At 46.0% G+C, this 16,561-nt stretch overlaps 1 protein-coding gene across 3 annotated transcripts in view; it reads left to right on the top strand.

Annotated features, from left to right (window-relative positions):
- Positions 1-16,561, top strand: part of agmo (alkylglycerol monooxygenase) — a 35,499-nt gene that overhangs the window by 2,613 nt on the left and 16,325 nt on the right. For all 3 annotated transcript variants that reach the window (XM_068323817.1, XM_068323819.1, XM_068323818.1), the window contains exons 2-5: positions 2,731-2,861; positions 5,821-5,972; positions 15,762-15,865; positions 15,983-16,078. In XM_068323817.1, coding sequence (XP_068179918.1) covers positions 2,731-2,861; positions 5,821-5,972; positions 15,762-15,865; positions 15,983-16,078 — 483 coding nt within the window. The remainder of the gene's footprint in view (positions 1-2,730; positions 2,862-5,820; positions 5,973-15,761; positions 15,866-15,982; positions 16,079-16,561) is intronic.

Here is a 16,561-nt window from a genome sequence, read left to right as displayed (position 1 = left end):
TTGGATTTATGGGGGGGAGGGGGGGGTTCCAGGTTTCTCAGCTCCGATGTGATTTTAACGCAAACGCAATAATCTCCACAGACGGCGGCGATGAAAGTGGATTGTCAGGCGTTGTGTTTTCAGTCGTCTGTGACCTTATTAAAAAATAAATAAAGAAACGCAGACATCTGGTCCGCAAATGTCACGTTCTGTGTCGCGTCCAGCCGGGGAGAAAATACAATTATTAGAAGCCACAACAAACCGCGTGCAGCGTCAAAGCGGGTGGCGTCGTAAAGCCGCGTTTAGGGCCGAAATACAGGAAAATAAAATCCGTTTAGGAGGAGTTTAAAGATGGAAACAACAAAACAACAAATTTTTCCCGTTTTCTCGTCTGCTGAAGAATTCCTTCCTGGCCTGTGGAGGTAAAACGATCCGCCCGACAGGAGGGAGCAGAGCAGCGGCATCCAGAATGATCACCTCCCTCCTGGGGGGGGTTTGGGGGGGCCCCTGCGCCGGGAGCCCATTTGTTTGGCGCAGCTCTGCAGTTTGCTGCCAGATGTTGGAGCGTTGCGTGTGATCGCGGGTCCCTGGTGGCTCACACACTTTCACACACACACACCTGCACGCTCAGGCGGACGCGTTAGCATGTGGATATGCACATGCATGCCCACCCCCTCCCACCTGCGTGACCCCGCTCCCGTGCGATCCCGTCACGCCCCCACTTCATTCCTCCGGTTACGAATGCAGCGACTAAAGCAAACGGGCGCGGGGGCGGCTGACGCGCAGTCATGACCCCTGTTCGCTAACCGCGTCGCGCGCTAATTGGTTCCATGTTTGACGGGCCCATTAAGAGGTCATTACACGTTTCCAGCGCCGTTACGACGGAGAGGCCTGTCACTGGCTGTTGGCTTTAAAGCCTTTGTTTCGTTAGCTTCTCGCTAACGGCAATCAGGTCAGACGTTCTTTTTTGTTCGTCGGGCAAAAAAAACTGAAAAATGTCCGACTCCCCAAGAACCACGGATCGGCTCCAGAAACCCTCGACTTCTATCCTGGCCTGGATTCCATCCAGTAACTTTGGTGGGAATCTACGTGGGAGTATTTTGACAAAAAAAACCCCAAAAGGTGGAACCCGACAGGTGGAACCGGCCCTGGTAACCCCCGTTTAGCAGATTGCGCCAAACCGTTGCGTTAACTTCCTGGTCGTTCCCACGGATGTGCGACCGCTTCGTGGTCGACCTTTGAGAACCCACACCGTTCTGATGTCCTGGTTGTTATTGTACCTGCGTTGAAACGGAGCCTCCTAAGCGGTCGATTTGCAGCTTCTAAAAGTCATATTTTCAAACACAGAATTGAAGTTATTTTGGCAACGCCGGCTTCCAAAGGCCAGGTCCGTTTTTTTGCTGCCAAGACACGTTCGCTGACTGACGCATGGAGCTCCTCCAAGGCCAGACGGAACCGACGGCACTTCCTGAGTGACTGTGTTATAAACGGAATCGTATCGGAAAGTCCCGAAAAAAGGCTGGACGGGTCGGACACCCAGGAAACCGGGGCTGGCGTCCAGCGCTAACGGAACGTCAAGGAGCTTACCCTCAATCTGACAAGGTCGTTCTGTAGCCTAATCTTAACCATGTGTTAAAAAAGGCTCTGCAAGATGTGCATATCTGTGCCCCCCCCCCCCCAACAAATTTGGAGCATGAATTATACTTTCAACATTTTGTGTCAGGGCTAACATAAAGTTTTTGTTAGCGGATCCACATCCGTAGAGCTCCATGTGTCCGTACGTCTGGGAGGACATTCCCTCCGTGATGGATGCTTCGTGCTCCTGGATGAGACGTCCAGCGGTTCTGACAGAGTTCTATCAGGATCTGATGACTCTGGATGAGAACATGAGAACGCTAACGCAGCGTGTAGCGACTGGACTCCTGGAAGCTACCTTCTGGAAACTTTTCCAGTGGAGAGAAACATCTTTTCTATGCCGATTATCTATGCTCATTTATCCCTCTAAAGCATCAGTTGGCTAACCCAGTTCATCAGCTAGATCGATGTTATTGTGGGTACTTAAGCTAATACACTATAATTTTTTCTTTTTAAATATGTTTACAAGTGTTTGTATGTGATATCTTAACACAGAAAACCATGCTAGCATCCTGCCCTGCTATTGGCTAGTTGCCCAGAATCATAGAAAAACAACAGACATAGAATAGATCATGGATCTCTACCAAAATGTGAGCTCTAATGTTTTTTTGCATTTGAAACAGACTTTTTTTACTTAAAATAAAGATTATTTAAGTAAGTAAACTGGGCTCTGCATGCTAAACCTAATCCATTGTAAGTACTGGGATTTTTTTTGGACTCTCTGGTTCTGGTGTCGCGTTTTTAAACTTCTTGAGGTCCCTTTGACCTTGTGGGTTGTTGGTTTGTCCACTCTGAGGTTTAATTCCACTGGGTGAGGTCATTCCTGCCTCCAGGGAAGAAAAATGTTTGCGATCTCCAACCCGCCAGCTCGTTGTGGCTTCGGACCCGACGCTCCGACCTCACGGCGGAACAAACGTCACGGATCACCAGACATCAAAGCCGCTCCAGCTTTAGGGTATCCGCCAAGACAAATGTTCAAAGTTACCCGTCTGCTAAAAGCAACAGAAGACTCCAAACGCTTGTTTGGACAGTTTGCAGCGGTGCTGAATCATGGTTGTGTGTGTGTGTGTGTGTGTGTGTGTGTGTGTGTGTGTGTGTGTGTGTGTGTGTGTCCAGGCCAGTCCTTTCTTCATCGGGCTGATGGTTCTGGAGCTGGTGGTGGGTATGCTGCAGTCAGGAGACCCCGTTTACACCGTCAGCGATGGGATCACCTCCGTCTCCTGTGGAATGATCTCCAGACTCCCACAGTGAGTGATTAGCTCCGCCTTCTGCCTGACGCCACGCTTTACTTCTTTTTATTTATCAGACATTTATTGTAAAAGATTTTTTTATTTATTTGCTTGAACGATAAAACTGATTTGGTTCCTGTAAATGTAAGCGCCGCCCTCCTCCGATTTGGAATAGATGTCTTATGGTAACGCGTGAGTCGTCTGCATGACAAAAAGATGAGCCGGTGGCGGATTCACGTGTGACATTTCGTTTCGGCGCCGTCAGCTGATGACGACGCTGTTGTCATCTGACACGTTCCTGGAAAGATTCTGATTTGTGAAGGAACAGAGTCTGTCGTTATGTCAGGCTGAACGTCGTCCTGATAAGACACTGGAGCTGCCCGTGTTATATATAACCCGTTGTAAATACAGCTGTTTGCCCTGGGTTTTGCCTGTCAGGCTAAACACAGACCTTGTTTTGGCATCTTTTCTGCGGTTAGCTGACAGTTTTGACTGATCACTTCAAAGTTCTTTATGGTTTAGGTCCTGGCTGCGTTCTTGAAATGCTACGCCTTATCAGACCGGTCGCAACCTCAGAACCTGCTGCCTGAGGATATGAGGTTTACACAAGCACTAGTCATTTTTTTGTTTAATCTCTGCTATATAAATAAAGCGTAATGTTGTTCAGGCGCTACACAAGTTTATCTCCTTTTTCTGAAAGCTGTTGGTTTGGTTTTGTGCAGCCTGTAATGACCAAAGGTAGTCCCCAACTTAAGAACATTTGACTTACGAACATTCGTAGATGGGAACAAATGCGCTGCCGTATCCAACGATTGTTTTGCAGTTCCCCTTTCTACCACAATCTCCTCAGTGGCAGCACTGCTGTGTTCACGCAGCTCCAACACCGGTCTCCACCTCTTGTTGTTGTTTGTTGTTGTCTCTTTTAGCATGTCAGAGCGTCAGGCTTCGTACCTTGGATACTCTACTGTTTATCAAGGATGATAAAGCTAGGCTAGTGAAGATAGTGGTGACCATCTCTCTGATGGCAACTCTGACTCTGACCACAATAACTCCTCCCTCCTCTTCCTTCACTCTAAAACTAAGCTAAATGCTACAGTAGCTACAGTGGATCATCAACTGTGACTCTGACTGTTGTTTTTGATGATCTTAAAAAGTGGTGGAGAGTTCCTTGAAGCGTTTTAATCTTCTCCTCCTCGAGGATTAAATTAAAAGGATTAAAGTTCACCGTAAACTAATCTGGATTAAAATGATCACGTGCATCACGAGTGACGCTTGACGGTAGATACACTGTAAAATAAAATATGCTAACTTAGCTTAAAAAATTCTCATTTCCTTAAATAAGTCAATTAAATATGGTTGAGCAACCTTAACTTAATCATTGTAAGTGGCCAATACTTAAAACCTTTAAGCTATGCAACGTAACAAAATTAAAGCCCTGTTGAATTAAATTTGCTAAAAAATGCCAGCACAACAGAGCACATATTTCAGCTGTCAGTCTGGGATTTTTAAGTTTGAGGAATTACAGTATTAACCAGCCGTGTAACAATCTTGTGATACTTCTAGTGTTTTGCCTTGAATGCCATTTATATGCAGTTGTGACTACTGTTATGAACCATATGTGCACATAGCAACACTTGCCATCTTAAAGCGTGGGCACTAGTGCCATAGGTAAAGGGTTAACTTCATTTTTAAGACATGCCTAAATAAGACGAACACGTGTAATTAAAAAAAATATTTCAATAAACAATTATAACACTTAATTTTGTAAACATATTGTGTTAAGTATAATAATCCAAGAGTTTCTAACGGGTCTCTCAACCCTACCACATATTACTTTATGCCTCTTGACACTTTACCGCTCCAAAAGCTTGTTTTTTACAGTGAACAGCAGCAACAAGGAATTCTCTATTGCAGCGGTCTCCAACCTTTTTTGCGTCACGGACCGGTTTCATCTAAGACAATATTTCACGGACCGGCCTTCATTTGCTCGATAATCGTTAATGACGCCAGGACAGCTGTAGTCTAATAATAAATCATCATCAGTGGTTTTATGTGAAATGCAGACATCAACAGACAATAAACAAACAAACGCCGCTTCGCAAGGACAGGAGTTTGGAAATGGAAACAGGGTTTGCGATACTTTTTGGGCGATCTCAGGATAATCTGCCTTGATTTTAATCCAGTACACTGGACCGGTGGTGGGCGCTTAATTTAGGGGTAACCTGTCACGTGACCGAGACCGGTCAAGCGTGACAGAAGTCACTTTTCAAAATAAAACATCTTTCCGACTCCGAAATAAATAAAACGGAAGTAATGTAAATCATTTTTTAATTCAGTGCGGCCCGATACCAAATGACCCACGGACCGTTAGCGGTCCGCGGCCCGGGGGTTGGGGACCACTGCTCTATTGTACTATCAAGCATGACATAGACCTAGTTTTCCATAGGTGAAGGTTATCATCACATTTTTATGCCTCTGGCTTTCTGAATCTTGCTTTTTGTTTTGTGATTATATCTCATCAGGTTTCAGAGATGAGTACCTTTAGGTATAAAAGTGAAAATTTGACCTTGACCTAGTTTTCTCAAGGTCATCATTTTCATCCCCTTTGCTGCTCTAGTCATGTGGTTTTTTGTTTAATCTTTCTATCTGCAACGGTTGTGCAGATATTTGGTGGACGGACGGACGAACACACAAACACTGACAAATATATCTAGACCATCTCTCAACATTCCTCACCAGCTCCGGCTCCTTTCCCTCAGCAAGGTGACATTCCATTCACAGGAGAGCTGGTTATGTTTCTCTAAAAATAAGTTTTCCTATGTGCAAGTACTTACAAAGCATGTAATGTACACTCCACTGGAGCCATACTGGAACTATACCAGTTGTGTTAGTATGTTGAGGACTAGCTGTACCTGCAGACGGTACTCAGGGTTGAACACCAACAGTCAGTGTTCTCCATCCTCTGCCCCCCCCCCAGGTTGTTCATGCGGGGCTGTGAACTGACTGCTTACATGTTTGTGTGGGAACACTTCCGCCTGGTGGACCTGGCCTGGGACTCGGCCTGGACCTGGTGGATCGCCTTCCTGGGCGTGGACTTGGGCTACTACTGGCTCCACCGCGCGGCTCACGGTAGGCCAATCACAGCTGTTTATCTTGTTGTTGTGAAGGTAGTGCCGGTACGTGGACCAATGGGTGTGCTTACTCATATTAGAACCTGCCTGAATAATTCAACCCGTTTTTGACTCGTGCACCCAGATTGTTCACATTTAGCCCAACGTTGGATATATTAATCATTCAAAGAGGAAACTCGTCTCTTCTGGAAGGTTCAAGTCGGAGTCACGGTGGTTAAATGGTTTTGAATAGTCGCCACGTTTCCTGCTGGACAAAAATAAAATCTTTTTGACTATTCCAGTAGTGTTATTATCCTCTTTATGTGTCGTACATGTGGTTCAAGATGCGTCTAAATGAGCTGCTTTCATCCCGTCCACGCTTCGCCGATGTGCCGTTCCTTTTGGGTGGAACTTACGCTACGTTGATGTTGACTTTTCCACCATAAGTCAACCGTCGCTGAATGAACAGTCACTCCTTGTCCTTTTTCAAGTGTCCTTAAGACAACACAGATGAAAATCTCCAAAGCCGACCGGTGAAAAATGGCTGCAAAATGTTGATTTAGTTGCCATCCCTGCAGGGAGGAGCCGCGGAGATAGCACACACATCATGTTTTCCTGGACGTAGCGGAGGAAGCAATTATTTTTGAGTTACATCCAGCTGGTGTGGAGCTGTGCAGATGTGAGAGCTCGTGGTCTCCAGAGGCCTGCGGTCTCGGCCCGGCGCTCCGAAACAGCGCCGTCCCGCAGCATTAATACCAAAACACAAATTAAAAAAAGGGATTTCTGAAGTTCTACGGCTTTTCATGTGTGATTCGGACCGGAAGAAAGGTATTTATTTGTGGCCTGCAATGGCGTTTATTCACGTCGGAGGAACATTCAGACGCTTCATCGTCTACAAACCAAAATGTTTTAACCCGAGGCTTTGGGATTTTTAACTTTTAATGCACCCGTCCTGAGGACGTTTGATTATCCCCTTCTATGAATGAAGTGAGAAGGGGCTCTGGACCATTCACGCTGGAGCTTTCTGGCTGTTTCGTGTTTGTTCTCTGAGGTACTTTACCCCTAAACAGGAATTACACACCAGACAAAAGTCACGTTGTAAAGATAAGTCTGACATCTCCGCCCACAACGCCTCATACCTTCTGCCGATCCCTGTTTCTTTATCAGGACCGGGGCTCTTTCTGGTCCTGATAGCCCAGGATGTGTGCGATAAAGAGAGGAGGAATAAACATGAAGAAACCCAACCTGATAAATGTGAGTTATTTAATGGAGAAAGTCCTTCAGTGCTTTTGTCAGGCTCAGCAGGACCCTATGATCCCATCAAACCCTGATCCAAAATAAAATCATCAACTTATCTGAGAAACATCATCAAATCTTATGCGGTGGATCAGAGCCGGTACCTACTGGGAGAATGTTTAAGGACAGGAAGTAGTTCCTGTTTATGCCCAACTTTATTTTCCAGAACCTTGTCAGATTTTCTCCCACAAAGCTCTTTTAAAATCTGTCACTTTTTCCACTTAAAGTAGAACCCCGAGATACGCACCGCTCTGAACATACAAATGAAAATCTGAGATACGGGTCGTGCTTCAGGACACCACCACTAGGTGGCAGATGGATACAACATCAGTGAGGCCAGATCTCGTTCTTTACCACGTGTTGGCGGATGGATACATCAGTGAAATGGGATCTCGTTCTTTACTAGTGTTGGTGGATGGATACGACATCAGTGAGACCGGATCTGGTTCTCGTTGGTAGAGTAAAGACGTAGCTCGTGTGTTCTCGTGACTTTTGTGGTTGTTTTCATTTTTTATCATTGTTTATGTAACTTATGTATAATTAATTATACACAGGTAAAGTCTGCATGTCGATTGGTTCTCTATCAAAATTTAGGGGGTTTGTGGCTTTTTTTTTTTTACAAAGATTAAAATGAAGTTATTTTTAAGGTTTGACTTACGAGTTCACTAACGGAACCGATTCCACTCGTATGTCGAGGTTCTACTGTAGGTTCTACTGTCGGTTCTACTGTACTTTCATTTCACTTCTAGCATGTTGGGGTTGTTGTTGTGGAATATTTTGGGATCAGACGTGCTGGTCTGGTGTTGAGCGCCCTCAGTGCTCGTTCGGGATATGACCCTTTTCTCTCGTTGCCCACGAACCTCCCCGACCACGAGCCGGGCTCGGCACGGTCCTTCATCCTCGCTCTGGTCTGCCGAGGTCACATCGGTCAGCCAGATTCTGACCTCTGGTTTTTTTCCACAGTGAGGTTCAACCAAAATACTCCAATGTGTGCGAGGCTGAGGAGTGAGTCAGATGTAGGATGCGGGTATTTTTCTGCAGTTTAACGAGTGTCAAATTGTCGTGCAGCGCTGCTTTAGGAGGTCCTGTCTTCTTTTATTGGTCGCTTTGGAACTGTTTTTACAACCCTGGCCGTTTTTGTCTCAGAACAGCAGGAACACTGCATCTGCGATCCTGTCGGGTCAAACTATACATCTTAATGTTTCATAGTAACGGAAAGATTCGGACGTGTTAGGTGGTAAAGATCCACCCGTCAGCAGGCCTTTAAGTCCAGATGACATTTAGAGAAGTCTGTCCTGATGAAAATAAGAACAAACACCAAACTGTTTGTTGGGTTGAATCTCAGCGACCTTTGAGAAAACAGACCCTTGATATGTAAGAAAAAAACAACACACATCCACAGCTAGAGGCCAAACAAGTCAACCCCTGTTGTGTGTTATTGATTTATTGGCAGGCTCTGTTCTGTATCAGCTGTTTACACTAATCAGATCAGACCAAAACCGATTAAATGACTCAGTGCTGATGGGTTCTCTTATTTACCTTCATCATGCAAATGGCTGAGCATCATCCATCACAAGAAACACACTCGGACAAAACATAGACTTCAGTAGTGCAGTCCTAAATGTCTCACAGACCTTCACCACTGCTGATCAGGAAGACTCAGGTTCCAGCAACTCAGAATGGTCTAAGTCTGACCCAGAAGGCTTGTGATGATGTTCTTTTGGAGCTATGAAGCCAAACTGGGCCTTCTGGATCAGCGGTATGTCTGGAGGAGTACAAAGGAAGCTGAACACCCTACCTACGGTGAAGCATTTCGAGGATTCGGTGGTGCTATGAGGCCACTTCGCTTCCTGGAAACCTGCAAAAGGGTAAATGGATTCCATCAAAGATCAGGAACACCTTGAAGAAGATTCAAGGGAAGTCCTGGATCCTGGAAGTCACCATTAAAACAACTCTGGTTGCATTGAAAGAATGTAGCTGCAGCTTGTAGACCAGAAAGATTCCAGACCTGGAAGCCTTTGTCCGCGAGGAATGGGCAAAGATTCCTCTGGAACTCTACCAGAAGCTTGTGTCTGGATCTGCATCAAGCTAGCAGCTAAAGGATCTCTAGAAAGAGCTGGAGCTGCTGGTCTTTGAAGGTTGGCTCATTCGAGACTGGTGTTCATTCTCCTGCTGCCCTCGGTCGGTTTCCACCATCGGACGGACCTGATGTCGTCTATTCTGAACCCGCCTGGGACCACATGACTTTGGGTGAGCAGGACGCCGGATCGGTTCGGATGTGGCCGTGTTGTTGACAGGCCTGATGATTTTGTTTATTCTAACCTCACGTTGCAAGCGCCACTAATGGCAGCTCTGCTTCTATATCCAGGCAAGCCAACCGGGCTGAAGACATTAATCAGCCAGTCAGCTCTCCCTACTCTGATTATATGTGAGGTAATGGACTTACACTGTATTTGGCTCACCGCGACGGTTGCTGCTGCCCTGTTTTGTACTTATAGTTCGTCTGAGAGTAGCTTAAAGGCTCCGTGGGACGGCATCAGTGCTTCATCAACAATATATGCAAAGACGATAAAGACATCGGTCCAAAGTCATCAAGAGAAACTCGGTTCGATTGGGATTCCCCGGAGAGTTGGCCTTAAAACCCGCTTCAGGCAAAACAAGTACCTCTAAAAGCTCTCGTCAGATTTTAATGAAGGTTTTATTAGTGGTCGGCATTGGGAAGGGGAGTGGGATCCATCCAGCAGAGCAGAAACTGGGGATTTGTCTGTAACGTTAGGAGTCATGGACGAATCCGAAGGAACAGAAGTTGGCGTTGTTGGTGGAGATTTGCTATCTTTGAACTTTGAGCAATTTCACAAACACTAGTGGACAGTTTTTCAGAAAACTTGTTGGGACGGTTCGGAATGTTGCAGGAAAGATACCCCGAAAGTTTGCATTGGATTTAGATAAAAACAACTTAGTTTTTTCATGACTTTTTCTGTTGAAAAGAGTTGGTCATCTAAAAGAAAGATTTGAATTTGGTCTGGTTCAATATTTTTGTTCTTTATTTGGGTTTTTTGTATGTTAAATTTAAATGGACTGAGGGACTTTGACGGGGGAATGTCTTCTCCTAGGTGTCGGACTTGAAAGCACTTTGGAGACTCTTTTGTTAAAAGTGAAAACCTTACATTCACAAGTTTGACTGGAATGAAACCTTGTTCAGTGTTTTTCGCCGCCCCCCAGTCCTTCGGCGTTGCGGGCAGCAGCGGTTGTCGAGATGAATCGCTGCGCTCAGCACTCCTCGGCTGTCCTGGTCCCAGTGGAGTCGCAGCCGATGTGGATGTTATTGTTTAAAGAGGAGCTCCTCCTGGCTGTGTGGCGGGCTGGAGGGCGCTGAGTGTGTGGGAGTGGGTTAACCTGCCCCTGGGCCTCATTAATCTTCACCTTGACGGCGAGTTCCTGGCCCGGTTGCAGGTTGCAGAGCTGACAAAAGAGTCCAGGCCGGGTCTGTCGGTATGCTTTGGTCAGGATGTGGGGAAGCAGAAGTGAAAGGCCTCATGGGAGGTAGAGACAACATCAACAGGGATCTATAGGTCGCTAAAACCAGACACGACAAAGAGATGATGTGCTCTTGTGCAACGTTTAGAGGTAAAAAACCACGTTTGTTAAAACCATTGAGCTCGTTGGAGTCCTGAGTCCGGCCGTCTGCTGCCCTCCTGCGTTCCCCTCCATCCACAGACGTCCTCCCATCCACAGCGTGGACAGATGAGGAGATTTCCACTAGAAGACAAAGTGTGAAGTGTGAATCTGAGGGACGGTGCCTCACATGTGGGTCACTTTAAGCTCATCCTGCACAGCGTCTTCGTAACTTTTTACTCGTGGTCAAGTGATCATAAAGGTTCCCCGGTTGAGCCAAGAACGTCCAGACTAAAGTGGAGGGGAAATTTATAAAAAGGGTGTCGAAGTTATGTGACGTTAATGTATGATTGGGAGATCTCTCTCGGGACCTGCTGGAGGTTTCTTCCTGTTAAATGCAGCATTTTTATTATTTTTTTACCTTCCATGTATTCAAACTATTTTCTTCTGCGTAAAGACACCCTATCACAAACCGTGGGACGCGCACATTAATGGCGTACTCCTCAACTACGCCAAAATGTTAGCTAGCATAGTTAGCATCTCCTCACGGATGAGATTCCGACTTCCTTGCACAACGCAATTTGGAAAGAACCCGGTTCGTTCACAGTTGCGCTCACACCCTGGTCTGTGAACTGTCTCCGGTAAGTGGGTCACTATTTCTGGGAAGAAACGGCACTGTTTAGTTTTTCAAATGTGTGTTTTTGGCACTTTCAGCACCACAAGCATCGCGCCATCTAATCCTATTATATCTGAGAGAAGGCAGACGTCTGCACAGCTGTTTTCCAAAACTGGACAAGTCGGATCGAAATGGTCCGTGTGGATGAATGGAAGTGAAGGAAAGAGGAAAAATAAATAGTTTTGGGGTGTAGTGTGTTTTTGGTATTTTGATTTAATTTCAGCAAAACATGGGTGAATCTCTTAAAGTTAAGTAATTTGGCTGTTAAATTCAGAAATCTAACTCACAAGATTTTCATTTAATCATATTTGAGAATCTTCGTGGTTGTCGTAGAACGAGACATCTGATCGTCGTTAATCACAATTACAGGATACGATGAAAAACATCCAATCCCATCTCTCTCTTCTCCTTCCACATGTTGTTTGTGAGAGCTGTAAGTGGGCCTGACCGGGGGCCGGCGTGTTTAGATTAGCGTGTTCGCTCTGGGCTGTGTGGACAGCATGAAGTATGGCGGTGGCATGAGGGAGTTGGCCGCCGATCCCGCCGAGTCCGCCGCTCGCTGTTTGGGTTGGCGCCCCTTCCAAGAGTCCTCCAATTCAAACACTGGAGGGGCTGTTCACAGGCCATTACCCCCATGATTGACGGGCCGGTCCACCACTCACAGGGCGGGCACACGGAGACCCGTTTGGGCTGCTGGCGGCGACCGTCAGGCATCCGATCGATGTCAGCGCAGAAGAATTTAAGGTTTTTAAGTCGATTCCGACCTCTGTCTGCGCTGATTATTTTTCTTTTCCACCGGTTCTACTTTCTTTTTATGGCCTTATTTTAAGGTACACTTTGATAATTATTGGCACCGACTGCAGGCTTCCACTGTGAGTTTTGGTAGCGCTGAACGACTTTGTATTTAGATGACTGCTTATGTAAGCAGCTCCTGACAGGATTGGATGTAAACAGACGCGGTAAAAGTCCAACGCCGTCGCGTAACGTAAACGATTATGACTTATAGGTCTTGATTGTGTGTCATGATATAATTCAACAGTTTAACCTAACATGTCAGCTGCTGCCCGACCTCCCCTCGCGACCCCGCTGGTGAATAATGGTGAAAATAAGGCCTTTTTCTTTTTTAAATACACATTTGGTGAGGTTGTGTTTTCCCTGCTGTCCGTCTGAAACTGTTTGCTGGAACTTGGAGGGAGGGAAAAATTAAGTTGTTAAATTTTCTTTAACATTGCAAGATAAAGTAATTTCCTCCTTTTCTATCCGCTGGGCTAAACTCTTCAATATTCTGGAGCCACTGGAGCCCACACAAATAAAGAACACCTGATCACTTCCTGTTTTATTTTGGAAGTTAACCGTCCTTGTCCATGCTTTTACTTCACACTTCCTGGTTTGTTCTTCCTGTAGATTGTTGCTGGTTTTCACCTGTGTCCTCCAACTCATTTGCTTTTCTGGTCCTGCTCGATTCCTGGACTTTATTCTGCTGTTTTTGGGGGGATTTTGGATTCTTTTGGATCGTTCCTGTCTACTTCATGGAGTCTTTTCCTTGGTTCTGGCTTGAACCTACATGTGAGTCATCGATAAATCTCGTCTTCTCCTTTCAGCTTTCGCCCTTCAGGGGTCTCCACAGCCAATCAGTGTCCTCCATCTAGCCCTGTCTTCTGCATCCTCTCACACCAACTACCTTCATGTCCTTTCTTTCACCAATATATTCACTATCTCTCCTCTGGACATGTCCAAACCATCTCAGTCTGGCCTCTCTGACTTTATCTCCAAAACCTCTAACATGTGCTGTCCCTCTGATGTACTCATTCCTGATCCTATCCATCCTGGTCACTCCCAGAGAGAACCTCAGCATCTTCATCTCTGCTACCTCCAGCTCTGTCTCCTGTCTTTTCCTCAGGGACACTGTCTCTAGACCAAACAACATCACTGAGTCGTTAATAAATGAAGTATGTAAAATTTAGTAAACCAAAGAATTTCGGATTGGAACGATTATTAAGAGGTGGAACCGTACTAAATTTTTGCACTTTTAATTTTATTTTACTTTCCCGCCATTTTTATAGGTAGTTGATGGATTAGCATGAAAGAGGTGACTGTGAGCTAAAGACTGGACATGATGAAGCAGCGAAAGAGAAAACATGAGATATTAGCCTGTTATGTTGTTGTTTTGGGATGCTATCTAGCTTTAGCTAAGATAGCTAACATGGAGGGAAATTCACCTCGTTTACTTCCCACCACATTTGTTCAGATGCTCACAAGACGTTTGAAACCACGCCCACAGCTCTGATTGGTCCCGTCAAACAGGAGGACAGATGGAAATCAGTCTGAACGGGAGGGCGGCCAAACGCTCCTGCCAGAGCAAATAAAACAAACGGGCCGCGCCGGGACGCATTCGTCTTGTTCCCAGGCCAGCAGCGGCTATAACCAACCCCCCCGGGGTCAATAAGGCATCCTGATTCTGACGCTGATCAACAGGTTATTTGTCATCCAGGATTAGACAGAAGAGATTCACACACATGTTTTAGTCGGGAAAGGGAGGCTGCAAACGTGCTAATTCGCTAAAAGTTACCATTATCTAGAGATCCGGCGTCCCGTCACCGGGCCCTGTTTTTCTGAGGAAGCCTCGGCGGTTCCCTAGTCTTGCTGGGAACACGGTCTCCGTGGCACCGGTTCTCACCATTAATGGGGCTTCCCTCTTGGATAGGTCTTGCCAAACTATGCAGCGTCCCGCCGAGTGCGAGAGACGAGGACGTTGGCGTGCAGCGAAGCCTAGCGGTTCCTACTTCCTATCAGTGACAACACGCATCAATCTTAGCCGCCTCTGGTCGCGGATCCCGCCAAGCCCGATTCCACGGAGGAGAAAAAAAGCAAAAAGGACTCAGGCGGCTGGAATTAAACAAAGGCTGGATTATCCTCTCAACATGTCTCTTTGCTGGATAGTTCATGTTTGAATCCCCCACGGTTCACAGTGGAGGAAACACCGTTTTTTTAACCTCATTTTTCACGTCGGCGAGAGAGAAGTTTGAAATGAAGCGTTTCCGTTTCAGCCCAATCGATATCTCCCGTTTAGCCGTAGTCGAAGCGTTCTGGGGGACATTTGTTCTCCCACACCTGCTGAAATGCAGCAATAACGCGTTAAATAAGCGAGGTGACGAGTAGCGCTCGGAAGCGATGGTTTTCTGTCCGAGCTGCTCGGGGTTTCCCCAAACGCTTGACCTTCGAACTCCCCAGGAATTCCACCAATGGTGCTCCTCTTCTGCACACCTTCGGTTGTCAGCGGACTGTTTGTTCAGGTGCAGCCCGACCCGCCGGGCTTCACGCGCGTCTCTGTTCTGATTGGAGGAGAAACACGATGCGTACCTGAACACGTGTGCTCTGAATGAAGGATGTTATACTGGGGATGGAAGTCATGGAGCTAGCTAGCCTAGCTTTGATTTAAGACAATCAAATTCTCACAGATCAATAAACTGCATCTATTTTGTTTAATTTTTACACAAAATATATATATATATGTATATATATATATACGTTGGATTATAAGAAATTGAGAAAATTAAAGGCTTTTAGGTGCGCCTTATAATGTTAGCCAAGGTTCGCTAGCAAGCTAGACAATAAAACAGTAAATCAGATGTAGTGTTCGTGTTTAAACAGCTAATGTTTCATCTGCGTTCTAGCAGGAATGTTTCTTCAGCTTTGATTTACGAATAAAAAAAACATACGTGCTTAATCCAAAAAGATGCTAATTTTGTGCTAAGCTATGCTTGCTGTTGGCTGGTATTGTCTGTACTGACGCCACGGGAGGAAGGTCAATGATCTAATGTCCCCAAACGGATGACCTGGTCTATCTTTAGTTCTAATGGATTGGTTTCTAGAGATGGCCCACCTGGGACGTGGACTTTGAGGTGCCGCCGGAGGCTAAGTGGACGGTCGGCGCCGAACGGCTCAGGCCAGACGGGGTGGTCTGGAAAAGGTCCCGGAAACCCAGTGAAACTTAACGAGCATGTTCGCGTTAAAATGAAGTGTAACGCAGATATTAATGTAGCACGTATCACAACACAGCAGAGGAATGCTAACTGGAGCCGGGGGACGCCGGGCTGGAGGGGAACCAGCTGAACCCCGGGTCTGGTTCTGGGCCGGGGGGTGTCCCGTTACCTTCAGGAGGGGGGTTTGAACCCTGATCCGGTCTGTTTGACTCCTGGATCTGCTTGTGGTCTTTTCCAGAGGTGGCCTTCATGTGGGCGGCTCACCAGGTTCACCACAGTTCTGAGCAGTACAACCTGAGCACCGCCCTCCGGCAGTCCCTCACCCAGCAGTTCACCTCATGGGTGAGACACTCCAACACCCCCCGTTCCCTTCATGAGGGTCACACATGCTAACGAAACTTCAGTTTTAGCTTAACTAGCGTTTTTATAGGTGGTTGTTGAGTTTTCTCCTCCTTTCAGATGTTCTACCTCCCCCTGGCTCTGATCGCTCCTCCAGCCTTCTTCGCCGTTCACATCCAGTTGAATCTTCTCTACCAGTTCTGGATCCACACGGAGGTAAAGGTTTCCTTTGGGTGAAATACAATGTTGGCTAATACAGAAGCACAAATAAAAAAATGTTTTTTTTGAAAAAAGGATGGGGGCAGAATTCAATCAGGAATAGTCAAATTTGACTAGAAACTTACTTATTTTTGCTTTTTTTAATAAAATATTGACCGTTCTGTTTTTTCTATTCTACTGTGCATTTTTTCAAAATTTATGATATGAAAAAAATAAAATAAAATAATTAATTCTGAAATCAAACCCAGGCTGTAAAGCTGTGTTCTCCCTGTGCCGGCACTAATCCGTGGAGTGGAGCCTTTGTAGCCCCGGTGTTGCAGTGAAACCTGTATTCAATAAAAAATAATGAGATTTTATGAAATATTCCAAACAGAAGCATGACCACTCTGTGCCTTTAATGTGAGTGGGAATATCAGTTTTACAATCCCAACAATCTTTAGAGGGAATGAATGGATTTGGAAACGCCTTCTGTCTTTTAGT

Source organism: Antennarius striatus, chromosome 9 (genome assembly GCF_040054535.1).
Source record: "Antennarius striatus isolate MH-2024 chromosome 9, ASM4005453v1, whole genome shotgun sequence".
NCBI lineage: Eukaryota > Metazoa > Chordata > Actinopteri > Lophiiformes > Antennariidae > Antennarius > Antennarius striatus.
This window is presented reverse-complemented; position numbering and strand designations above follow the sequence as displayed.